The sequence below is a fragment of the Myotis brandtii genome, unplaced genomic scaffold, assembly GCF_000412655.1.
Source record: "Myotis brandtii unplaced genomic scaffold, ASM41265v1 scaffold144, whole genome shotgun sequence".
Lineage (NCBI taxonomy): Eukaryota > Metazoa > Chordata > Mammalia > Chiroptera > Vespertilionidae > Myotis > Myotis brandtii.
Window position 1 is genome coordinate 693,964 of NW_005355159.1, and position 20,277 is coordinate 714,240.

At 49.7% G+C, this 20,277-nt stretch overlaps 3 protein-coding genes across 6 annotated transcripts in view; 2 read left to right on the plus strand and 1 right to left on the minus strand.

Moving 5' to 3' along the window:
• The window catches only part of RASL12 (RAS-like, family 12), a 15,515-nt gene extending 9,011 nt beyond the window's left edge, over window positions 1–6,504 (plus strand). Inside the window, exons 3-5 of the mRNA XM_005861054.2 lie at window positions 1,101–1,174; window positions 1,859–2,049; window positions 4,729–6,504. Coding sequence (XP_005861116.1) covers window positions 1,101–1,174; window positions 1,859–2,049; window positions 4,729–5,104 — 641 coding nt within the window. The 3' untranslated portion in view covers window positions 5,105–6,504. The remainder of the gene's footprint in view (window positions 1–1,100; window positions 1,175–1,858; window positions 2,050–4,728) is intronic.
• A 132-nt stretch (window positions 6,505–6,636) lies between these two features.
• On the minus strand, window positions 6,637–15,031 carry SLC51B (solute carrier family 51, beta subunit). Of its 2 annotated transcripts, XM_005861053.2 has the most exons (4): window positions 14,582–15,031; window positions 10,819–11,030; window positions 9,589–9,679; window positions 6,637–6,915 (listed from the first exon to the last, which is right to left on the minus strand). In XM_005861053.2, the coding sequence occupies exons 2-4, from the start codon at window positions 10,937–10,939 to the stop codon at window positions 6,717–6,719; spliced, it is 411 nt and encodes a 136-aa protein (XP_005861115.1). In that variant the 5' UTR covers window positions 10,940–11,030; window positions 14,582–15,031; the 3' UTR covers window positions 6,637–6,716. The 2 variants fall into 2 exon arrangements, with proteins under 2 accessions (XP_005861115.1, XP_005861114.1); XM_005861052.2 differs by lacking the exon at window positions 10,819–11,030.
• A 4,333-nt stretch (window positions 15,032–19,364) lies between these two features.
• The window catches only part of MTFMT (mitochondrial methionyl-tRNA formyltransferase), a 24,367-nt gene continuing 23,454 nt past the window's right edge, over window positions 19,365–20,277 (plus strand). The window contains exon 1 of one of the 3 annotated variants that reach the window (XM_014535446.1): window positions 19,365–19,438. In XM_014535446.1, the coding sequence (XP_014390932.1) occupies window positions 19,425–19,438 (14 nt within the window). In that variant the 5' untranslated portion in view covers window positions 19,365–19,424. The remainder of the gene's footprint in view (window positions 19,439–20,277) is intronic. The other 2 variants (XM_014535445.1, XM_014535447.1) reach the window with 2 other exon arrangements.

Consider the following 20,277-nt stretch of genomic DNA (forward strand, 5'->3'; position numbering starts at 1 on the left):
CTCCTCAGCAGCACTAAGGATGTCAGACTGCAACTTAGGCCTGCTCCCTGCTGGCAAGTGGACATCCCCGAAGGGCTGCCGGGCTGCCAGAGGGATGTCTGACTGCCAGCTTAGGCCCAATCCCTCAGGGAGCGGAGCTAAGCCAGCAGGTGGTCATCCCCTGAGGGGTCCCAGACTGCGAGAGGGCACAGGCTGGGCTGAGGGAACCCCCCACCCCCAATGCACAAATTTTTGGGCACCGGGCCTCTAGTAATGATAATAATAAATAAATAAAGTAAAATGAGGAAACAGTTCTTTTCAAAGAGCTGAAATGACTTGACCAAGTCACACAGCTAAAAAGTAGCTGAAGTGGGGTTTGATTCCACATCTCCAACCTAAAACTTTCGACTACCAGATTCCTCTATTATTTCGACAAGAATTATTTGTAAAATCTTCTTTGGCCCAGCTGGTGTGGCTCGGTGGTTAAGTGGTTGACCCATGAACCAGGAGGTCATGGTACAATTCCTGGTCAGAGCACATGCCCGGGTTGCAGGCTCGATCCCCAGTAGGGGGCGTGCAGATAAATAAATAAACGAATGAATAAATAAATAAATAAATAAATAAATAAAAACATTTAAAAAACAAGTAAAAAAAAAACAACCTTCTTGGGACTTCTAAACAGGGCTCTCCCCCTGAGGACAGGCGGACTGTCCTTGGGGGCTTCCTGTGGGCCAGCCTCTGTGGTTAAAGGGGAAGAGGGTGGAGAAGCTTGGAGTTTGGGAGGTAGAGGCTGGCAGCGCCGTTCCTGAGGCCTCTGCTGCCACGCACTCCCTCCTGCCAGCGTGGTTGGTGGGCCCAGAACACAATCCCATCCCCCGTGGCCTGTTCTACGAGTGGTCTCTGTTGCTCTGAGCCCTGACAGGGGAGCAGTCTCTCCTGGGTGGGGGTTCTGCTCAGGCCCTCCATGTGGGGAGAGCCAAGGCCTTGGCAGTGCTCCCGGCTCAGCCAGCCCTGGATCAGGCCCCCAGGGCTGCCCAGAGGGAAGCTGGGATTCAGACCCAGCCCATTATCAGCATGGCGGCCTGCTCCGCCCTTAACCCGGCTGACTCTCTGTGTTGCAGAAGACACCTACAGCTCTGAGGAGACTGTGGACCAGCAGCCTGTGCACCTGAGGGTCATGGACACTGCAGACCTGGTAACCTTAACCCCCTTGCAGCTGAGAGCGCAGCCTCCTGAGAAGTCCTGGCCCACAGTGGGGGCCTCAGATGGGAACATCCCCTTCCAGCTCGTTTGCTGTGTGACCCTCTCTTGGCCTGAATCTCTTCATTTGCCAAACGAGAAGGAAAGGGGTGGGGCCCGGGGAGACTTGATGACCGAGGGCATCAGCTCCAAGATCCTGTGCTCTGGGGCCTGATGCTCGTGCACACGCGGAGACAGGTGCACACACATGTTTACACAGAGGCTCCCCTCGGCCCAAGTTCCCCCCCAATACACACATCTCCCTGTGTTCTCACCACCTCCTGCCAAGGCCGGATGCCACTCATTCTCAGAAGCCAAAAGAGCACCATGAACCTGACCCCAAACCAGCGGTGCCCAGAGACAGCCAGGTCTCTTTAGGGGCCATGCCAGAGTGTTGGCTCTGCGCCCCAGAGGCCAAGGTCTCCCAGTCTCTGGCTGGGTGGTGGGAGGGAGGCTCAGGAGACAATGTCTCCTTTCACACCACGCCAAACCCACACTCAAGTGCCCCTTTGACAAGGGCTCTGCTGGGAAACAATATACAAAGACCTGGAGCGTGGGGAGGTGCCGCGGGGTAGCTCAGGTGAAGGCCTTCGCCCTGACCTCCTCTGTCCCTGACCGGGGCGTCCCTCCTTTGCCCCAGGACACCCCCAGGAACTGTGAGCGCTATCTGAACTGGGCCCACGCCTTCCTGGTGGTTTACAGCGTTGACAGCCGCCAGAGCTTCGAGGGCAGCAGCAGCTACCTGGAGCTGCTCGCTCTGCATGCGAAGGAGACGCAGCGCAACTACCCAGCTCTGCTGCTGGGCAACAAGCTAGACATGGCCCAGTACAGGTGAGCACGGCGGTTGTCCCACGACTCCAGAGCTCACGGTCCTCATCTGTGAAGCCTGGGTATCAACTTCAGGGATTATTTGGCTGCTAAGAATAGTAATCTCGAGGAGTTCGGGAGGCAGAGGCTGGCAGCGCAGCGCAGTTTTAGATAAAGGGGGGTATGTTGTAAGGGTGTGTCTTCTAGGCAGCCATGGACAGGAAGGGAGGGGCATCTGGGCAGCCCAGGGGCTGGACCCTGAAAGTCAGGAGAGAGGCCACTCCTTCCTTCTTCCTGGGGCTCTGTGGTCTCTGCCGGCCTCACCCTTTCTGCCTGAGTCTATATGACCTTCTGTCCCCACTCGGTGCAGCAGGCTGGTCATTCTGTGCCCAATTCCAATTCTAGAGAAGGAGACTACGGCTTACTGGGTAAGGAGTCTGCCCTGGTCCAACCAGCTCTCACCTCACCCAAGCGCAGCCCCCAGGCTCACTTCCACGGCTGGCTGTGCTGAGGGCAGTTCTCTTCGCAAGGGTTGGACTTGGATCAGAGGTTACTGACTGGACCAGAGAGCAGATTACCATCGAATACTGCAGCTATGTATATACTCATGTATCTTAGGAGACCTGGAATTGGAATGCTTTGGGGCAGGGCATGCTCTTTCTAGCTGACCACAGGCCTCACCACACCCTGTGGGTTTCCTCTACTCTCTACACACATTTAAGTTGCCTGTCTGCCCTGAAGAATTTGAGACTATGATGCCTCCACTTGATAAGTACTAGTAATCTCACTGGCATTCGTACTGACATTCGTCCTATGTGGCCAGTCCACCTGCAAGGTATGGCACCTTCTGCCAGCCTTCCGCCGGTCCCTCCCTGCTCATGGGTGGCCACTCCTGATTCCTTAGGCCCCAAGGGGGCATTGACTGGTGGTGGCAAGGAGGCGACCCTTTGTTTTAAACAGGTCAGATGAACAGTGGGAAAAGGGGTTCCAGTCTCATGAAGGGGGACAGGCCCTCAGACCCAGACATATTCCATCTCAGGGAATGAAGAAAGTTGTGTGATCTTAAAGCCAAAATGAACCACAGAGCCCCCAGAGCCTAGAAGACTGGATTGAGGTAAACCAGTTTTCATTTTGAGGAAAAAAACCAGACCGTTGTTTTGATCCCAATCTTTGCCAAATAGATTGTCTAAAAATGGTTTGGGAGCAAATAACAAAGAACATGGGCTCAAGTGAAGCAGCATCCGTTCCCTAAGAACAAGTCCCTGAATCCCCATTTCCTTCTCCGATCAGGTCCCTAGCTCAGGAGGTCAGGCTCTGATGGGCATCGTAAATCTAACTTGGAGCTGAGCGCTGATCGGTGCCTCCCATGATTGTCTTGCAGCTAAATGTGGTTTAGAGCAGCGGTTCCCAAACCGCTGATAAAATGTTCACCAGGCTCCAACAAAATGGGAAAAAGGATGTTACCTGCCTGCATCACCCATTCACACACATGCATGCATCATGCATGGGGGTTCCTGTTCCTGAAAGTTCATTATTCAAGCCCCACGATGACAAAGTTTCAGATTCAAGTTTATTATAAAAGTAATAAATATTCTTTCACAAGAGGCACCTCAGGAAGCAGTGACAGGACACCAGCCCTGGGTGGGGGCGGGATTAGGTGCTCTGCCCCTGACCCTTTTTGTCCCAGTCACTCTATCCGGTACTGCCCTGGGTAGCTAGCACACTCCCAGCCCCCTGCTCCTGCCAAATGAACCTTGGCTCAGAAACCTGTTCCCACCAGTACCCACCCTAGTGTCTCCTCTCATTGCATGGCCTGTGCCATTGTCCTCAGGAGTGGTGGGTGGGGCAGCTCAGTAATGGGAGGTGGTCGGGAGGATTCAGGCGTTGAACCTTGGCAGGCACATCCTGTCCCTTCCCTCTTCTGGACGTTTGACCTGCCCAAGAACCAGCCTTTTCCCCCCTCACCTTGACTCCCGGGGCTTCCAGGTCAGACGATTTCAGGACCTTCCCAATTGCAAATATTTGCTCCCACCATCCTGGGAGGTGGGATGAAGCTGGGAGTAGGTGCTGCTCCCTCTCTTCTCCCCCGCACCCCCACTCCACATGAATGTTGTCACCCTTCTCTCTCCTGCCCGTCCCCTAGGCAGGCAGACAAAACTCCCCGCGAGCCCTGAGAGCTTTGCCAACCGCAGGCATCCTGAGTGCCTTGGCCCTCCACGCCTCTGTAGACGCTGTGGTCTCACACCCGTCGGTCCAAACCACTGCCTTTTTGTAGAGCTGAAGAGCTGATCCTACGAGGGAGGGCTGAGGGTGGCTCATGTCCTGACCAAGGGCCCCATATGGGAGTAGAGGGTAGGGATGTGGATGGCTGTCTTCCTCCAGCCACAGGCAGGGTGTAGGTAGGGCCTTTGACCAGCTTCTCTCCTACCCTCAACCTCGCTCCTAAATTCTGGCTTTGGTGACATCAGCCACCATTTATTGAGCACTGACTCTGCCAGGTACTGTGCTAGGCAAATTGTCTTTCTTACTCTTCTTAACCCTGAGAGCAGATGTAATTGTCCCGTTTTACTGGTGAGAAAGCTAAACCTTGTAGAGATGAAGATGACCTAGTCACCGAGCTAGGAAGTGGAGCCTGGTGTGGGCCCAGGCCTGCCTGACGTGGACGCCTGCTCCTGACCTCACCTCGCCCTCCTTCCCCACCAGGCAGGTCACCGAGGCAGAGGGCGCAGCCTTGGCGGGAAGGTTTGGGTGCCTGTTTTTCGAGGTCTCAGCCTGCCTGGACTTTGAGCACGTGCAGCACGTCTTCCATGAGGCAGTGCGGGAGGCACGGCGGGAGCTGGAGAAGAACTCCCCGGCCCGGCCCCTCTTCATCTCCGAGGAGAGGGCCCTGCCCCACCAGGCCCCGCTCACTGCCCGTCATGGGCTGGCCAGCTGCACCTTCAACACCCTTTCCACCATCAGCCTGAAGGAGATGCCCACCGTAGCCCAGGCCAAGCTGGTCACTGTGAAGTCATCCCGGGCCCAGAGCAAGCGCAAGGCACCCACCCTGACCCTGTTGAAGGGCTTCAAGATCTTCTGAGGATCCTAGGCTCAGAGCCTGTCAGGGCTGCAGGAGGTGGCTGACCTCTGGCCACTGGCTTTCCCTCCGATGGAACAATAGCCTGCGCCCTCTGGTGGACAGCTGACCGCTGCTCCAGCACCAAGCAGTGTCCCTGACACCCAGTTCAATGTGTGAGCTGGAGGGACGGGCAGGAATGCTGCTCCTATTCCAAGGGCCTTAGTTTCTGTGGAAACCAGGACATTCCCTGCCATTGAAGGAAAACAGCCCCCTGGGACAGCCCAGACGCCTGGAGTCAGCCGTAAGCAGGAGGAAATTGAGTGTCCATTGTGGTATCACCCCTTCCTGCTCTAGCTCCAGCCAAGCCAGATGTGGCCCCTAGTGGACAGCTCTGGGTGGACAGCTCCAGGAGGCCTGGCATAAGTGTAGGCCTGAGGACATCCTGCAGGAAGGACAGGCCGAGGCCCTCAAACACCTGGTGGACGGGAGGGCAGGGTGGGTGCAGGGTTTGGGGGGCCAGAGTCTGGTCCTCCCGTTGTCTCCTGATCTCACAGAAGCCCCAGGCAACAAACCCCACAGTTTTTCTAAATAACATCCAGTTTAAACCTACGGGACATCCTGTAAGAAGCAAAGTCGCAGGAGGGGCTATTGTGTGTCCAGTGAAGGGGACCTTAGAATTGTTCACCAGAAGGCAGGGCCCCCTTATCTTCCCATCCTCAAATGAAGGACTCAGCCCATAGTCGGGACCAGCCTCCTTAGTATAATGATCAAAGCTGCAGGACAAAGTTACTCTCTCTAGTGACGAGGACTCAGGATTCCAGGGAGCCCACGGCTGGCAGTATCTGACATCCAGGCACCATTAGGCTGCCCTGGTCCATAGGTGGAAACAGTATACCGGTTTGTAGTCTGGTTCAGCAGGACCCAGTACCCTTCGTAATGGGTCTGAGTGTTCCAAGTCTTCTTTGGTACGATAGAACCTAAAGCATTTTTGGTTCTTAAAGCACATTTTTGCGTAAATTATTTGGGGTTGCCCCCACAGCTTAGACCACAACACTGGGGCTCAGACACAGATCAGGACGCTCCCTTGGGGTCCCATGGTTAGCAAGAGAAGGGTCTCAGAGGCAGGGTGTCCCCTAGGTTCTAACTCTTAGTACCATGGGACCCCGGGCCCAAAGGAAGTCTTTCATGGACCCTCAGCAGAGAAGCAGATAAAGGAGAGGCCCCTCGTGGGAGGAAGGGCGGGGAAGGGGGTTCTGAGCCAGAATCCTGCTCCTTCCCCTGTCAGCAATTCCAGGAGCTTGGATGGAAAACAGCAGGCCTGACCCAGCCTTCAGCCCCGTTCTATAGAGGGAAGCGGAGGTCAGAGGCTGGGACCTCCTTGGGCCACATGAGGAGTCCTGGCCGGGCTTCCTGACCTGCAGGCTGGCTGTGCATTTTGCACTTGTGCTCCCAGCCCCGTATGTGGGGCCACCACCATTTGAACAAACTATGCAATTCCAACTGCCCGTATTCAGAAGCGTTTTAATAAAAAAGTGGTTTGGGGTTTTTTTCCCCCCCATAACAGAATTTTAGTTGGATGGCACTTCTTTCGGTTTATCTGCTCACAACATGGGGGCCCTGCCCTGCCCTCTCACTAGCTCTCGGATTCCCGTGGGTCTGGAAGGAAGACTGCTGGCATGCTCCTCTCTTTTAACTCAACGTCCACCTCGGCCAAGTTTAGCTTTTCTGAGAGCAAAGTCTCTCTTAGGATGTTCAGATTGTTGTCATCTTTGGTTCCGGCCTCAGTCAAGACTTCCGGAGTTGGTTTTTCCCGTGGCAGCTTCTTTTGCTTTCTGGGGGGAAAGAAAACACTGTTGAGCGTGCGTTCCCTGAGCCGGGAGTACTGAGTGGCTGGGGGAGGCCTGGGTTTCCCAGAGGCGTTGGAGCTTTTGAGGGGAAGACCCAGTAGGCTGTCCTGGGAACTGTTGGGGGAGATGGTTTTGATGTTCTTTCAGCAGAGACACAGAGTAGACTTGCCGGTGCCTCTCACCAAATCCTCGTTGCCACCTGTGAGCTCAACTATTAACGCTCCTCCTACGGAGGAAATGTGGCTCAAAGAAGCACATTCCTAGGACATGCATTTAAGTCTCCTGACTCTGAGTCCTGTGTTTTCACCAAATCACATTTTTTTCCGATCCCAGAACTGTCATCTCACTTAGTGCAGGTCCTTGTCACCCCACACCACACCCCAGGCAAACCGCAGGGCATTCCTAAATAATCTTCCAGCCTCTCGGTGCTTACGTCTCCAAACCAACCTAAACACACCAGTCATGTCTCTAAAGCCCCGGTGTGCACACGTCACTCCCCAGCTCAAGCACCTTCAGTGGCTCCCTATTGCCCACCTCCTTAATCCGGCATCCAGCTTTCCTTCCTTTCAACAACTCTCCCAAATATCCTCCCTCTGGGGTGGTTTTACTCCAGGTACACTTCCTGGCCATGCGGGAGGGACCCAGCTGTGGTTAGAGCTGACTGCCCAGAGACTCTGCTTGGGCCCTGGGGTGGGGGTGCAGCTCAGTGTCTGCCGCTCCTTGGACAGACACCATGGCTCCGAGTTGACCTTGCTGAGGGGGATGCTTCCCAACAGGATGAGAGAGGCAGAGTCCCTTAGAGGCGACACCCCTCTGGGCCCTTCATGCAGAATGATCTTGCTAAAACATGAACCTTTCATGTCCCTGTGCAAAGCCCTTCTCGTGAGCTAGAAGCTGAACTCTTTAGGATGGCCCTCAGGGTGTGTACACTCTGGGTCCTGGCACCTCTTTTCTTCCTCTCCCCCCTCTGCAGCCCTCCTCACACCCCACACTACAGCCACACAGGCCCTCCCTCCCACCTGGAGCTTGGTGCGTGCTGCCCCTTGGTCTGGAGGCTTCGGCAGCCTGCCTACCATCTCTTTGCCCTGAAGGCCTCAGACCCCAGCTCTGTGCTCCCACAATACTCTGTATGTCCCACAGTCATCATCTGTCACTTTGAACTACTGTCATCTCCTCACCAATCTGTAGATTCCATAAGGCCAAGGCTGAACTATCTTGGCCACTGTTGTGGCCTCCACTCTCAGGATAGAGCTTAGCACAGAGCAAGTGCTCAGCCCATATCTGTGGGGTGAATGATGAATGGGGCCACGGCAGTTCACAGTGACTAGTTCTCAGTGTGAACTATGGGGTTATTTCTTTTTGACTTGATAGCAGAACAGTGAGGAAGATTCGTAGATGATGTAAAATATGGCATAGAAGGAAGAGCAGGGAAGTTAGGCCAACCCTTCCATGCATCCTTAATGACCTTATTCTGTACAACGAGAATTAATAACTTGTGCCTGTCCTGCCTGACAGAGCTGTCTTAAGGATCAAATAAGAGAATGTGAAGGTGCTTTTAAAATTACAAAACATGATACAGATTTGAAGGAGAGAGTCTCATTATTGTTTCAAAGTTACTGATGTGATGGTTGATGGATATATAGCAATTGTTGAAAGCGTGAATGAATTAGTGGGGATGAGTGAGCTAAGCATTTATTGAGTGATTTCTAGGTCCACACATTGTGCCAATTGCTTGGGGCAGTGGTCGGCAAACAGCGGCTCGGCAAACCGCGGCTCGCGAGGCACATGCGGCTCTTTGGCCCCTTGAGTGTGGCTCTTCCACAAAATACCGACTTCTGCGCATGGGCCACAAAGTTTCAATTGCACTGTACGTGCGCACCTGCGCGTGGTATTTTGTGGAAGAGCCACACTCAAGGGGCCAAAGAGCCGCATGTGGCTCGCGAGCCGCAGTTTGCCGACCACGGGCTTGGGGGAAACGCGTTGAATCAAATGTGGTCCCTGCCCTCAAGGATCTCAAACATTAGCCCTGGAGCCATCCAGAGAGTTTAACCACATGCCACTGTCCTGGTCTCACCTCAGCCCCTATGTGTCTCCAAAGGAGGCCCAGCATTCTGAGCTTTTAATATTCCAGTGATTTGGGGTGCATCCAGGATTGAGGAGTATTGTCATTATAAAATTACCCCAGGAGCCTCAACTGATGTCAGGGCTCTGTCGGAACCCTGCTTTGGGCCTTGGAGCAGGCAGGACTTTCCCCTTTAACAGCATCCCTTCCTCTGCAGTAGCCCCACTGAGCACTCCCCACGGAGAATTGGTTGCTACCACATTTATAGGGATAACTGGTTCAGAAGTATTGAGTGTGCTGCCCCGCTAGTGAGTGACAGGGCTGGGACTTGAACCCTGGCTCCTGTGACTCCAGAGCCAGAGATCCTGACCTCTGAGACATACCAGCCCCTGCCCTGTTCCCTAGCCAGAGCCAGCAGGCGATAACTGGGGACAGTTGCTAGTTTTCCAAAAATTCTGGGTTCTCAAAAGACCCCGAAGGCTGCATTTTACTATCCCAACGGGTGGACAGCCAAGGCCCATAGACACCCTTCCCTAGGTTTCCCTGGGGAGGGCAGGGCCCCCACCTTCCAGAGGCCACCCCGGCCATCTCCTCACCTGTTCTCCTTGATGCTCCTTCCCAGGAGGACCATGCTGATCACGACCACCACACCCATCAGGGCAAAGATGGAAATATTCCAAGGAGATGCTGGGGAGGGACACAGAGGGCAGAGACTTGAGCAGAGGCTGGTGCCCCTCAGGCCCCCTGACACCTGGGGTTTGGGCTCAGACACAGCTCCCAGCATCCATTGTCCCTGCTGTGGATCAGGTGTTGTAGGTGAAGATGAGCCCCCCACCCTGCAGGAACTCCAGTGTGAGGGGTGGGGGGGAGGGGGGGAGGTAGGAGTGGGGGGGGGAGGAGGAGGGCAAGATCTCTGCCTTGGAACAGCCCTAATCCAAAGGGGCCAGCACTGCAGTTGGATGGTAGGGGGGTGGGGAGGGGTGAGTCAAGATAAACTTCACAATCTTCAGAGTTTTGCCAGGGCCTGGAGGCATTGGGCAGTGCCAGGAACGGAAGGAAGGAAGAAACCAAGGGGACAAGAAGAGAGGGAGGGATGGAGGGGGGGAAGGAGGGAAGGAAGGAAAGAAGGGTGGCAGTGAAAATGGATTCAAGAACTGCCCACAGATAATACATAAAGCGGCTACTCTGAATCTAGATAACTGAGATTCGGCCACACTGTACTGAACGGAGGCAGGATCCAGCCTCAGAGCTTTGGCATCGGCTGTTCCCTCTACCAGGAACGCTTCCCCCACATAACTAAGTCCTTCACCTCCTACAGGCCTTTCTTCAAATGTCACCTTCTGAGTGACCACATTACCTACTCTTGCTACCTACTTCCTACTCCCTTTCTCTGCTTCATTTCCCCCCTTATTTTTTCTCTTACTCCTGGAATTATCCAGAGCGTTTAACAAAATGCCACTACCCAACTCATCACCAATGCACTAGGCATTTTGATGTTTATCCTGTTTATTTTCTCTCCCTTTCACTAAAACATATGCTTCATGAAGAGAATTTTGGTGTTATTCAGTGTTGAAAACAGTGCCTGGCGCACAGAAGGAACTTAAATATTTGTGAATGATTGAATGGGTGGGCAAATGAATGCCCAAGCCCTGGAAAAGGACCGTGAGGTTCATATACCCTTCTGGGTACCGAGACCCCTCAGCTGCTTTGAAGCAAATGTGCAGCCTGCTGTGGAGGAAGGGACCGTGTCCAGGGCTTCAGCCAGAGTCCAGTTTGTGTTTTGTGTTGAGAGCACACACCCCACTCCGCAGTCCCCTGCCACTTACCATCTTCTACCCGAAAAAACCAAAGCATTTCTTCCAGCAGCTCCTGAGGCACCACAGTGCCAGCTGGGGCTCCGGTAACGCCCTCACCATGGGGCATGCCCTGCTCCTGGCTGGGGTACATTTCTGACAACGAAGTCCTTAGGCCCCTTCGGCCCCTCAGCTGCCCTCTTGGCCTCCTAGGTGCTGGCCCCTGCGCAAAGCCCTGCAGAGCCCTGGAAACAAAGCAGAAAGCGTGACCCATAGCCCACCCCAGCCTGAGCTCCCCTCCCTGCCCAAACCCAACTCTCCTCTCGCCCAAAGTTACAGGACCAGAACAGGCTGGCCCAGAGCAGTGGGGGCCTGGAGAGGCAGAGACCACGGACTTGGGAGTCACTCAAGTCTTTATTAAAACCCATCACGCGTGGGGAAGAGCACCGACCTGGAGCGGGAAGGACTAAGCCACTGCTGGGCTGTGGGACCCTCGCAGGGGACATCGTCCGCTTTTGCCTGCTCAGCATCCCCATCCAGCTCCCGCAGCCACGGCTCCCTTCACCCTGGTTCCTTAGCAAACTGTCCCATCCCTTGCCTTTGGTTTTCATGTGGTAGCCAGTCACGGGACCCACATAACAAAGGTTGGGCCTATCACAGTCTCTTATCTGGGGATTGGCATGCCTGCCACCCAGAGCTGAGAAAGTACCAGAAAAGGGGAGCTGTCGGCTATTGCTGCCGAGAGCTGGCAGCTCACTTTCCTCGCTGCCACCCCCAGGCCTGACTGGCCAGTGCTGCTCTCCGTTCAGCAGCCCCCTGATAACTTCTTTTTTGGGGGGTGGGGAGGCATGTTATAAGAATTGTTTTCTGTCATTTGGAGTGCAAGGAACTGAATCCATGCTCCCTGGCTACATCCTTTCATTAATTTCAGCCTGTTTCTATCCCCGCAAAACAAAGCAAGTTAAGCAATCTGTGTTTACTAAGTCAGATATTGAAATCTAGTAATAAAAAATAATAAACAATTCCAACTTTGGATGTTGACATAAGACCACATCACTATATCAAGGGATCAGAACAGGAATTTCGTAGAGACCTATGTACACATGGGAACTTGACGTATAATAAAGGCAGCTCTACTAATCAGCAGGGAAAGGAGGAGTCGTTTAGTAGGTGTCGGGAACTGGCTCACTGTGTGGAAAAAAGGAAGACTGGATGTGCACCCAACAAACAGTACATACAAAACAGACCCCACATGTAAGAGGGGAAAATGTAAAGTTAATAGAAGTGGGGTAAAACTTTTTAAACAAAACCATAAAAGCTCAAATCATTCAATAACAAAAAACTGATGAATTTGATTATATCAAAAAATAAGATTATCTGTTCACTGAAGAATACCATCAATAAAGTAACTAACACTTTTCTGATTGGGGCAAGATACTTGCAATGCTTAAAACCAGGAAGAGACTGATATCTCGGATACACAAAGAATTCTTGCAAATTAATAAGAAAAAGACAGGACCCCTAATAAATGGGTAAAGGATCTAAACCGCAATTTACAAGGTAGGAAACCCAAAAGGCTAGCAAGCATATGAAAAAGTGCTCAAACTCTATGGTAATCAGAAGGATGAAAGTTAAAAATTAAATACCAGTTGACATACATTAGATCATCATAGTTGGAAAGGTGAATGATGTCATGTGTTTGAGGTTCTAGGCCATGGCCTCATGCACTGACAAGAAGTGTAGGATGAGGCAGCCATCTAGAGAGCAAATTAGTCACAGTAAAGTGTACACAGCCACTCTGCTACTGAGTGTGTCATATATGAGAAAATTTATCCCTAATACCCGGCCAGCGTGGCTCAGTGGTTGAGCATTGACCTATGAACCAGGATGTCACAGTTCTATTCCCAGTCAGGACACATGCCTGGGTTGCTGGCTCAATCCCCAGTGGGGGGTATGCAAGAGATTCTCTCTCATCACTGATGTCTCTATCTCTCCCTCTCCCTCTCTGAAATTAATAAAAAAAATATTTTTTAAAAAGTATCCCTAAGGATCATAGAGGACATGCCATACTGTTTATGAAAATACAAAATATATGCACACAAAACAACACATTAAAAGACCCCACTTAAAAAAAGACACATTAAACACATTAGAATAGTTCTCTCTGGGGGAAAAGGAAAAAGAGAACAAGAAGGGAGATAAAAGGAACTAAAAAAAAATAAAAGAAGAGAAGGGTTTTGAAGAAACCAATCATAGAAACATGTCATTGTGGCTAACAACAACAGAGGCCCCAGGCTATCTCCAGTCCCCCTACTCATACCGCCTTGCCTTCCGAAGTAGCCTTTGGAGGCCCAGCCAGGAACATTCAAAAGCAACTGGATGGCAAGCAGACAAACACAGTGCTAAAATAAGGACTTAGTTGACATCAGACCCTAAGGCTCTGAGAAAACAAGAAACATCTACAGGTTTTGAGGGGAAATGTTTTCACATGTGAACAACCATTCACGTGCCGAGGCGGAGATGGAATTCAGGGGGAAAGAAGGACCTGTTTAGACTTCCGAGGACTCCGAGGCATACTATCCACTATCCTGTTGAGGGGCATGTGTATATATACTGAATAATGAGAAGACAAAGTTATATGGATGGCTAATCAATGTGATCTGTTTCCAGTTCCAACGGTCTGTCCAGAGCACTTGCTAAGAAGGGTTGTGACTTTCTGTCCAATCTCAGATGCAGGAATGCCTGGATTAATTAGTAACATCGCCCATAGGCCCCTGCTGCCTATGTGGACCTCCCCACACCCACAGAGAAGAGGGTGAAGGTCGAGAAACCAAACACTGACTCCCTCTCGGAAGGTGGGATGGGGCCTAGACGCATGCGAACACTTTGAATACTTCTGTATTGTATACATTTCTCATGAGTACACACTGCCTTCATGAAAACAACACATAGAATTATTATATATTTTAAATGTATATATTTTAATGTATATTTTAAATATATTTTTCTATATTTGAATGTATTTTAAAATGTATGTATAGTATTTATAGCTTTTGAGACAACAATTCCAAATTTGTGTGTTTAATTAATAAAACTAATTAAGATGTCAGTTCTTCCCAACTTGACCTATGGATTCGATGCAATTCCAATAAAAATCCCAGCAAGTTATTTTATGTGTATCAACAAAATGTTTCTGAAGTTTACATGGTGTGTGGTAAAAGACTCAGAATAGTCAACACAATATTGAAGAACAAAGTTAGAGGACTGACGCTATCAGACTTCAAGACTTCCTGTAAAACTGCAGTAATCAAGACAGTATGGTGTCAGAGCCAATCTGATAAGTGTACAAACTTGGCTGATCTCATAGGGGAATGTGTGTTTTAAATATGATAATATTGTTATAATGAACATATACCAACAAACAAAATGACAAGTCGGACTCAAGGCCAGAACTGAGAGTCAGCCCTCCGGACTATGTTAGATGCCCCAGAAACAAAGACACATTTCCCCTCAGAACACTTCGCCAGTTTCCTTCTAGAGTGAGCATCCTGTTAATATCCCTGCTTTTAAAAAATTAACTACATTTCATGAGTTATTTGGATTTTATTTTCTATGAATGTCTTTTCCTGTTCCCAGATCCCACCCAGGATATCACATTGCGTTCAGTTGTCCTGTCTCCTTGGGCCCCTCCGGGAGATTCCTGCATTTTAAACAGAGCTTAACCATCTGCCACTGGCCTGTGACTCCTACGGAAGACCCTGGTCACTCATTCCCATGGCAGGTTAGAGACACTCACCCTGGGTCCTAGGCTCCTGGGGCCGGCCTTGATCTGCTTTGGGGAGCAGCACTGATTGCTGTGTCTTCCTCCTCCTCCTCTCACCGAAGCACAGGATGGTCTTTGCACTTGAGCTCTCCACACAGCTGTCACCTGGGATTAGTGCAGAGTCTGTGGCAGCCCATCCCATCTGGTAGCTCTGCTCTTAGCACACGCCCAGGCCTGGAGTCTTCTCTGCTACTCTGGGGTGACTGACCTCTTGAATGAGTGGCCTCGGGTGGCAAACAGGCTCCACCCGGTTTTAATTGCTTAAAGAACCAGGAGCCCAGCGCTCACTTTCTTATATGGTGGCCTCAAGTAAAGAGAAAACATCCAGACCCTCTTGCCAGCCCCGAGGAATGGGCTTAGAGGACCCCGGTCTGGGGGATACGTGGTGTGCTCTCTCCGGCCTCTGCCTCCTGGTGTTATCAATATTTAACCACAGAGCAGGGAGCCAAGCCCGGCCTTTGATAGCCTGTTCTTTCTCACAGTGAAGGCCAGGGCTGTATAGGAATTCCTCACAAGGAGCTATAAAGTAAGACCTTTGGAGGGCAAGGGGTGGGGAAGGCAAGGCAAGTGAGTGAGGCTGTGTGAGTGGCACAGAACGGAGGAAGCAGGTCAGGTCAAAGAGCACAGAGTGAGGAGAGCTTGGTAGGGAAGCAGGCCAGACCCATTCCATTCTGATCATCGGTGGGCTCTGGGCTTTTCCACCCACTGGCTCCTCGCATCTTCAACAATCCTTGGAGTTGGCTTGGCAAGGAGCAGGGTCCCCATTTCACAAAGGAGGCAGTAGAAGTTGAGTGAGGTCAAGTGACAGGAACAAGTTCCTCTAGACCAGTGGTTCTCAACCTTCTGGTCCTTTAAATACAGTTCCTCATGTTGTGACCCAACCATATAATTATTTTCGTTGCTACTTCATAACTGTAATGTTGCTACTGTTATGAATCGTAATGTAAATATCTGATATGCAGATGGTCTTAGGCGACCCCTGTGAAAGGGTCGTTCGACCGCCAAAGGGGTCGCGACCCACAGGTTGAGAACCGCTGCTCTAGGAGTTAAGCACAGGTTAACACTGTGGACAACAGCATGGTGCAGAGTAAAGGAGACCCAACAGGGAACATAGGGGCCTGCCTGGAACTTCAGCAACTCATTATTTTGTAACTCATTCATTCATTCATTCATTCAATAAATATTATTTGAGTTCCTATTACACAGATGACATGGTAAACAAGACAGGCAAGGACCCCATTCTCCTGTAGCTCACACTCTGGGAGGGATAGACAGACAACAAAAAAGTTAGCAAAAACATAAATAAAATAATTTCAGCTAGAGAAAGTTTCTGTGAATAATTTAAACAACAAAATGATATAGAAAGAGATGAGGTAGGAGAGCTATGATTGCTGTATTCCTATACTAAAAACTGAAGGTCAAGGGCCTGGGACAGCAGGTGCAAAAGCACTGAAGAGATACTGGGCGCAATGAGTTTGAGAAACGAAAAGGAGGGCACTGAGGGCACTGGGCTGAAGCAGGGCGATGAGGGGAAGTGGCATGGAATAAAGCTGGAGGGTAGACGGAGGCAGACCTTTGTAGGGCCTCGTAAAACAGGGTAAGGCGTTTGCATGTAATGAGAAGCCACCGGAGGGTTTAGGCAGGGAAGTGACATGATCTGGTTGACATTTATCTAAAATCACTGGCCTGCTGGGTGGGGAGGAGTAGGGAGACCTATTGGGAGGCTGTTGCATTCAGCCAGGCAAGAGACAGTGGTGGTTTGGACCAGGGTGTGGCTGTGAAAATGGTGAGAAGTGGTCAGATTCAGGGTGCATTTTGAAGAGAAAGGCAATGGGTAGATTTCAAGAGAGAGGAACTCAACACTAACTGCAACAAAGCAACTCAAAAGGTAACCATTGGCTCATATAACTGGGAAGAGCAGGGTGGAGCTGACCTTAGGGAGAGCTGGAGCCAGAAGCCTGAAGATCCCCAGCTCTTCTCTCTCTAGCTCTCTCCCTGCTTCTAACTGGACATCAGGCTCATTCCCAGAGGCTACCATCCCCAGGACCCTGGACCAGGCTGTAGGAAGTCACTATTACAGCTGGAGGACAAGCGGTCCCTTTTCTCAACTCCAGTTTGGCAATTCCTGGCAAAGGGCTCTAGTTCTAGTTGTCCTGACCTGGGTCATGTACCCATGTTTTGGATCAGTTGTTTCAGCCAAGGGCAAGGTGCCATGGATGACCAGCTCAAATCTCATGCCCATCAGGAAGCCAGGAGAGCAAGGCTGAGAGCTGGACAGTCACTCCAGTGTGGGTCCCCAAGTGACCCCTTGACCAGGATTCTCCCTGTCTGCCTTGGAGGAGAATCATGGGGACCCTGCCCCACTCCAGGTTTCCCACTCTTCTACCTGTTTCTTTTTTATCCCTCCTCCTACCCTAGTTCTCTCTGCTATCGTTTATCCAGTAACTATGATTCTGTGCCAGGCATTCTGCTAGCGATGAAAATCACAGACACTGCCCCTGGCCTCATGAAGATCGCGTAACGGTGACTGTTGCTGACAGGTGCCATGAAGGAAACATACGCACAGAGATGAGAGCACATCACCAAGCTCTCCCTTCCTCATAGTTTCAAATATCACTCTGGACAAATCAGTTCTACCTTAGAATCTCCTTCCCTGACATCTCCAGTCCCTTGTCCCACTGCCTGGAATGTGGTGGGCAATGAGCAGTGGAGTGGAGTGGAAAGGGCTTTTGGTTTTTCCCTGTTAGTCTAATATCTGCCACTTCATAATTCTTCCAGTTTCAGCTTATATGTCATCTTGTCAGGGAACCCTTTCACATCAGATAAATATAGTGTATGGCTGGCCAGCTTGGCTCGGTGGTTGAGCGTCAACCTATGAACCAGGAGGTCACGGTTTGATTCACTATCAGGGCACATGCCTGAGTTGTGGGCTCGATCCCCAGTAGGGGGTGTGCAGGAGGCAGCTGATCAATGATTTTCTCTCATCATTGATGTTTCTATCTCTCTCTCCCTCTCCCTTCCTCTCTGAAATTAATCCTACATAATAAAAGGCTAATATGCAAATCAACCGAACAGTGGAACAACTGGTGGTCAGTGCGCTCACAGAGGAGGAGCCCTGAGCAGGGCTCGCAATGGTGGTGGGAGCCTCTCTCACCTCCTCGCCAGCAGCAGCGCTGATGTCTGACTGCGGGGAGTGGGCCTAAGCTGTCAGTCGGACATCCCCCTAAGGCTCCTAGACTGCGAGAGGGCGCAGGCCGGGCTGAGGGACCCTCCTCTGAGTGCACAAATCTCGTGCACTGGGCCTCTCGTAAAAATATATTTTTAAAAATATTGTGTATGGCTCTGGGTAACAAACACCCAATTTGAATGGTTTAAACGCATACAGGTTTATTTTCTCATATAAGAATTTCTGAAGTAGCCAGTTATGAATGTCAAAAGCTCAAGGAAATCAGGGCTGAGATTTCTGAGATTCCTTCATAGTCTCAGTATGGCTGATGCAGCTCCAGCCATTATGTCCATGTTCCAAGCAGAAAAAAAGGAAAAAGAGAAGAAGGACCACAGGATATAATGGACAAGTAACCTATCAGAGGGTAAACCCAGACAACAGGGAGAACTATGGACAAGGGCTGAGAGCCCCGTAGGCTTCAAGGTAATAGAAACTGCTCTGTATTCCAAGTCAGCCTGATCTGCTCCCTGGGGTGAGCCCTCAGCATCAGCTGACACCAGGAGGGGTGGACATACCCTGGGCTAGCTGGTTGTTCTTATCTTCATTTTCACAGACATCACTTACACTCAGAAATCAATGTAATGATTCAATTTGAACAATAATTCTGTCAAGTCCCTGTGGCACATTCTCTTCTCAGTAGAGAAAACTTCATGGAAAATAAATTAAATCTAAAAGTGGTGATGTAAGGAGAGAACACACAGGAGCAGAGATAGATGTGCAAGGATAGTCACTGCACTTTGTTTATGATGGCAAAACAGCCCTGGCCGGTTTAGCTCAGTTGATAGAGCGTCCGCCTGCAAACTGAAAGGTCCCAGGTTCGATTCTGATCAAGGGCACATGCCCGGGTTGTGGGCTCAATCCCCAGTGGGGGACTTGCAGGAGGCAGCAGATCCATGATTCTCTCTCACCATGGATGTTTCTATCTCTCTCTCCCTCTTCCTTCCTCTCTGAAATCAATAAAAATATATTTAAAACACACATACACACAAAAGATGGCAAAACAACACAAAACAAAACCTAAATGTTAGATAATATGGTATCAATAGAATTGCATATTTTTTCTAAGCGTCAATTTTTATATTAAATCCTGAAATTAAGTCCTAAATTATTGGTGCGTAAGCACTGACCTGATGCCTCTGTCTGCAATAGGGTGGTTGAGAGGAAGGATGGGCATCCAATGAGAAGCCATCTTTACACAATGCTTTTTCAACAGACGCATATTTTGCTGGGAGCATTTTGGGAACATTTGCAAAGTATTGGAAGTTTGGGCAGAATCTCCATGAAAAGTCATTCTGCAGCCACCACCTTCATCCCATTCATCTTATCTATATAGCATTTGAGACTTCCTATGTCATTGGCCCTTCTTCAGAATATTTAATACTTTCTATGTCTTTGACCCCTTGCTTCTGGTTACAGTATAACCAAATATCTTCTTCAGTCCCTGAATAAATCAAAGTCCAACAGCAGAATAAAATCAAAGTCTCTCAGCCTTTCGTTTTAGTTATATGAGGTATTGAAGCTTAGTCATTCCCATAAACAGCACTCTGAATAGCCTCATCTTGAAGAGGACTTGCTCAATGTGTTTGAGGAATGTCCAACAACTGGTAAGTCAGCGCTGTGTGTTACTTTGAATTTTGTTGCTCCCGCCTTTCACATGCAAGTCAACATTCTTTGAGGGAACAGAGGTGGCATATAGTTGGCCCCAGTATTAAAGCAAACACTTCAGACAATTCAGTTCGGACTATTTCATTGTCAAAGTTTTTTTTTGTTTTTTTTTTCTTTTTTTTTTTAATTAAATCTTTATTGAGTTAGGACTTCATTGTCAAAGTTTTATTACAAACCTGCTGTGAGGGAAGGCCTCTGGTAGTCTCACTTTAAAAATTCACTCTTGGTAAAAAATTAAATAATAGTGATTAGACTAGATTTTTTTTAAAAGAATGTGTGATTAAAAGGTCACTAAGACTCTTGACTGATGTCAATTGGGTGAATCTTAATCCTTTCAAGTTTACCAGAAATTTTTCTAAGCATTTTAACCAGAAATCATAATTTATTTTCAGAAGGAAGTTGTGAATTAAATCATTTAAAAAGGAAAAATTCTGCCCGGATCAGAGTTGGGGCAATTTTTCTTTCTTTTATTTTTCTTAAATTTTCAATTACAGTTGGCATTCAATATTATTTCAGGTGTACAGCATAGTGGTTACACATTTATATAATTTACAAAGTAATCCCCCAGATAAATCTAGTACAAACCTGGCATCATATAATAATATTACAATATTATTGATTATATTCCCTAAACTGTACTTTACATCCCCATGACTATTTTGTAACTGCCAATTTGTACTTCTTAATCCTATTTCACCCAGCCCCCCGACCCTCTTCCCATCTGGTAATCATCAGTTTATTCTCTGCATCTATGAGTCTGTTTCTGTTTTGTTTGTTC

What these genes read in the sequence shown, in the direction of transcription:
- SLC51B (XM_005861052.2), bottom strand. Translation starts at nt 14,750, where the DNA reads ATGGGATGGGCTGCCACAGACTCTGCACTAATCCCAGGTGACAGCTGT. An exon ending in CCAGGAGCCTAGGACCCAGG is followed by an intron (nt 9,680 to 14,581) that starts GTGAGTGTCTCT and finishes GTCCCTCCCCAG; the next exon opens with CATCTCCTTGGAATATTTCC. An exon ending in AGGAGCATCAAGGAGAACAG is followed by an intron (nt 6,916 to 9,588) that starts GTGAGGAGATGG and finishes CTTTCCCCCCAG; the next exon opens with AAAGCAAAAGAAGCTGCCAC.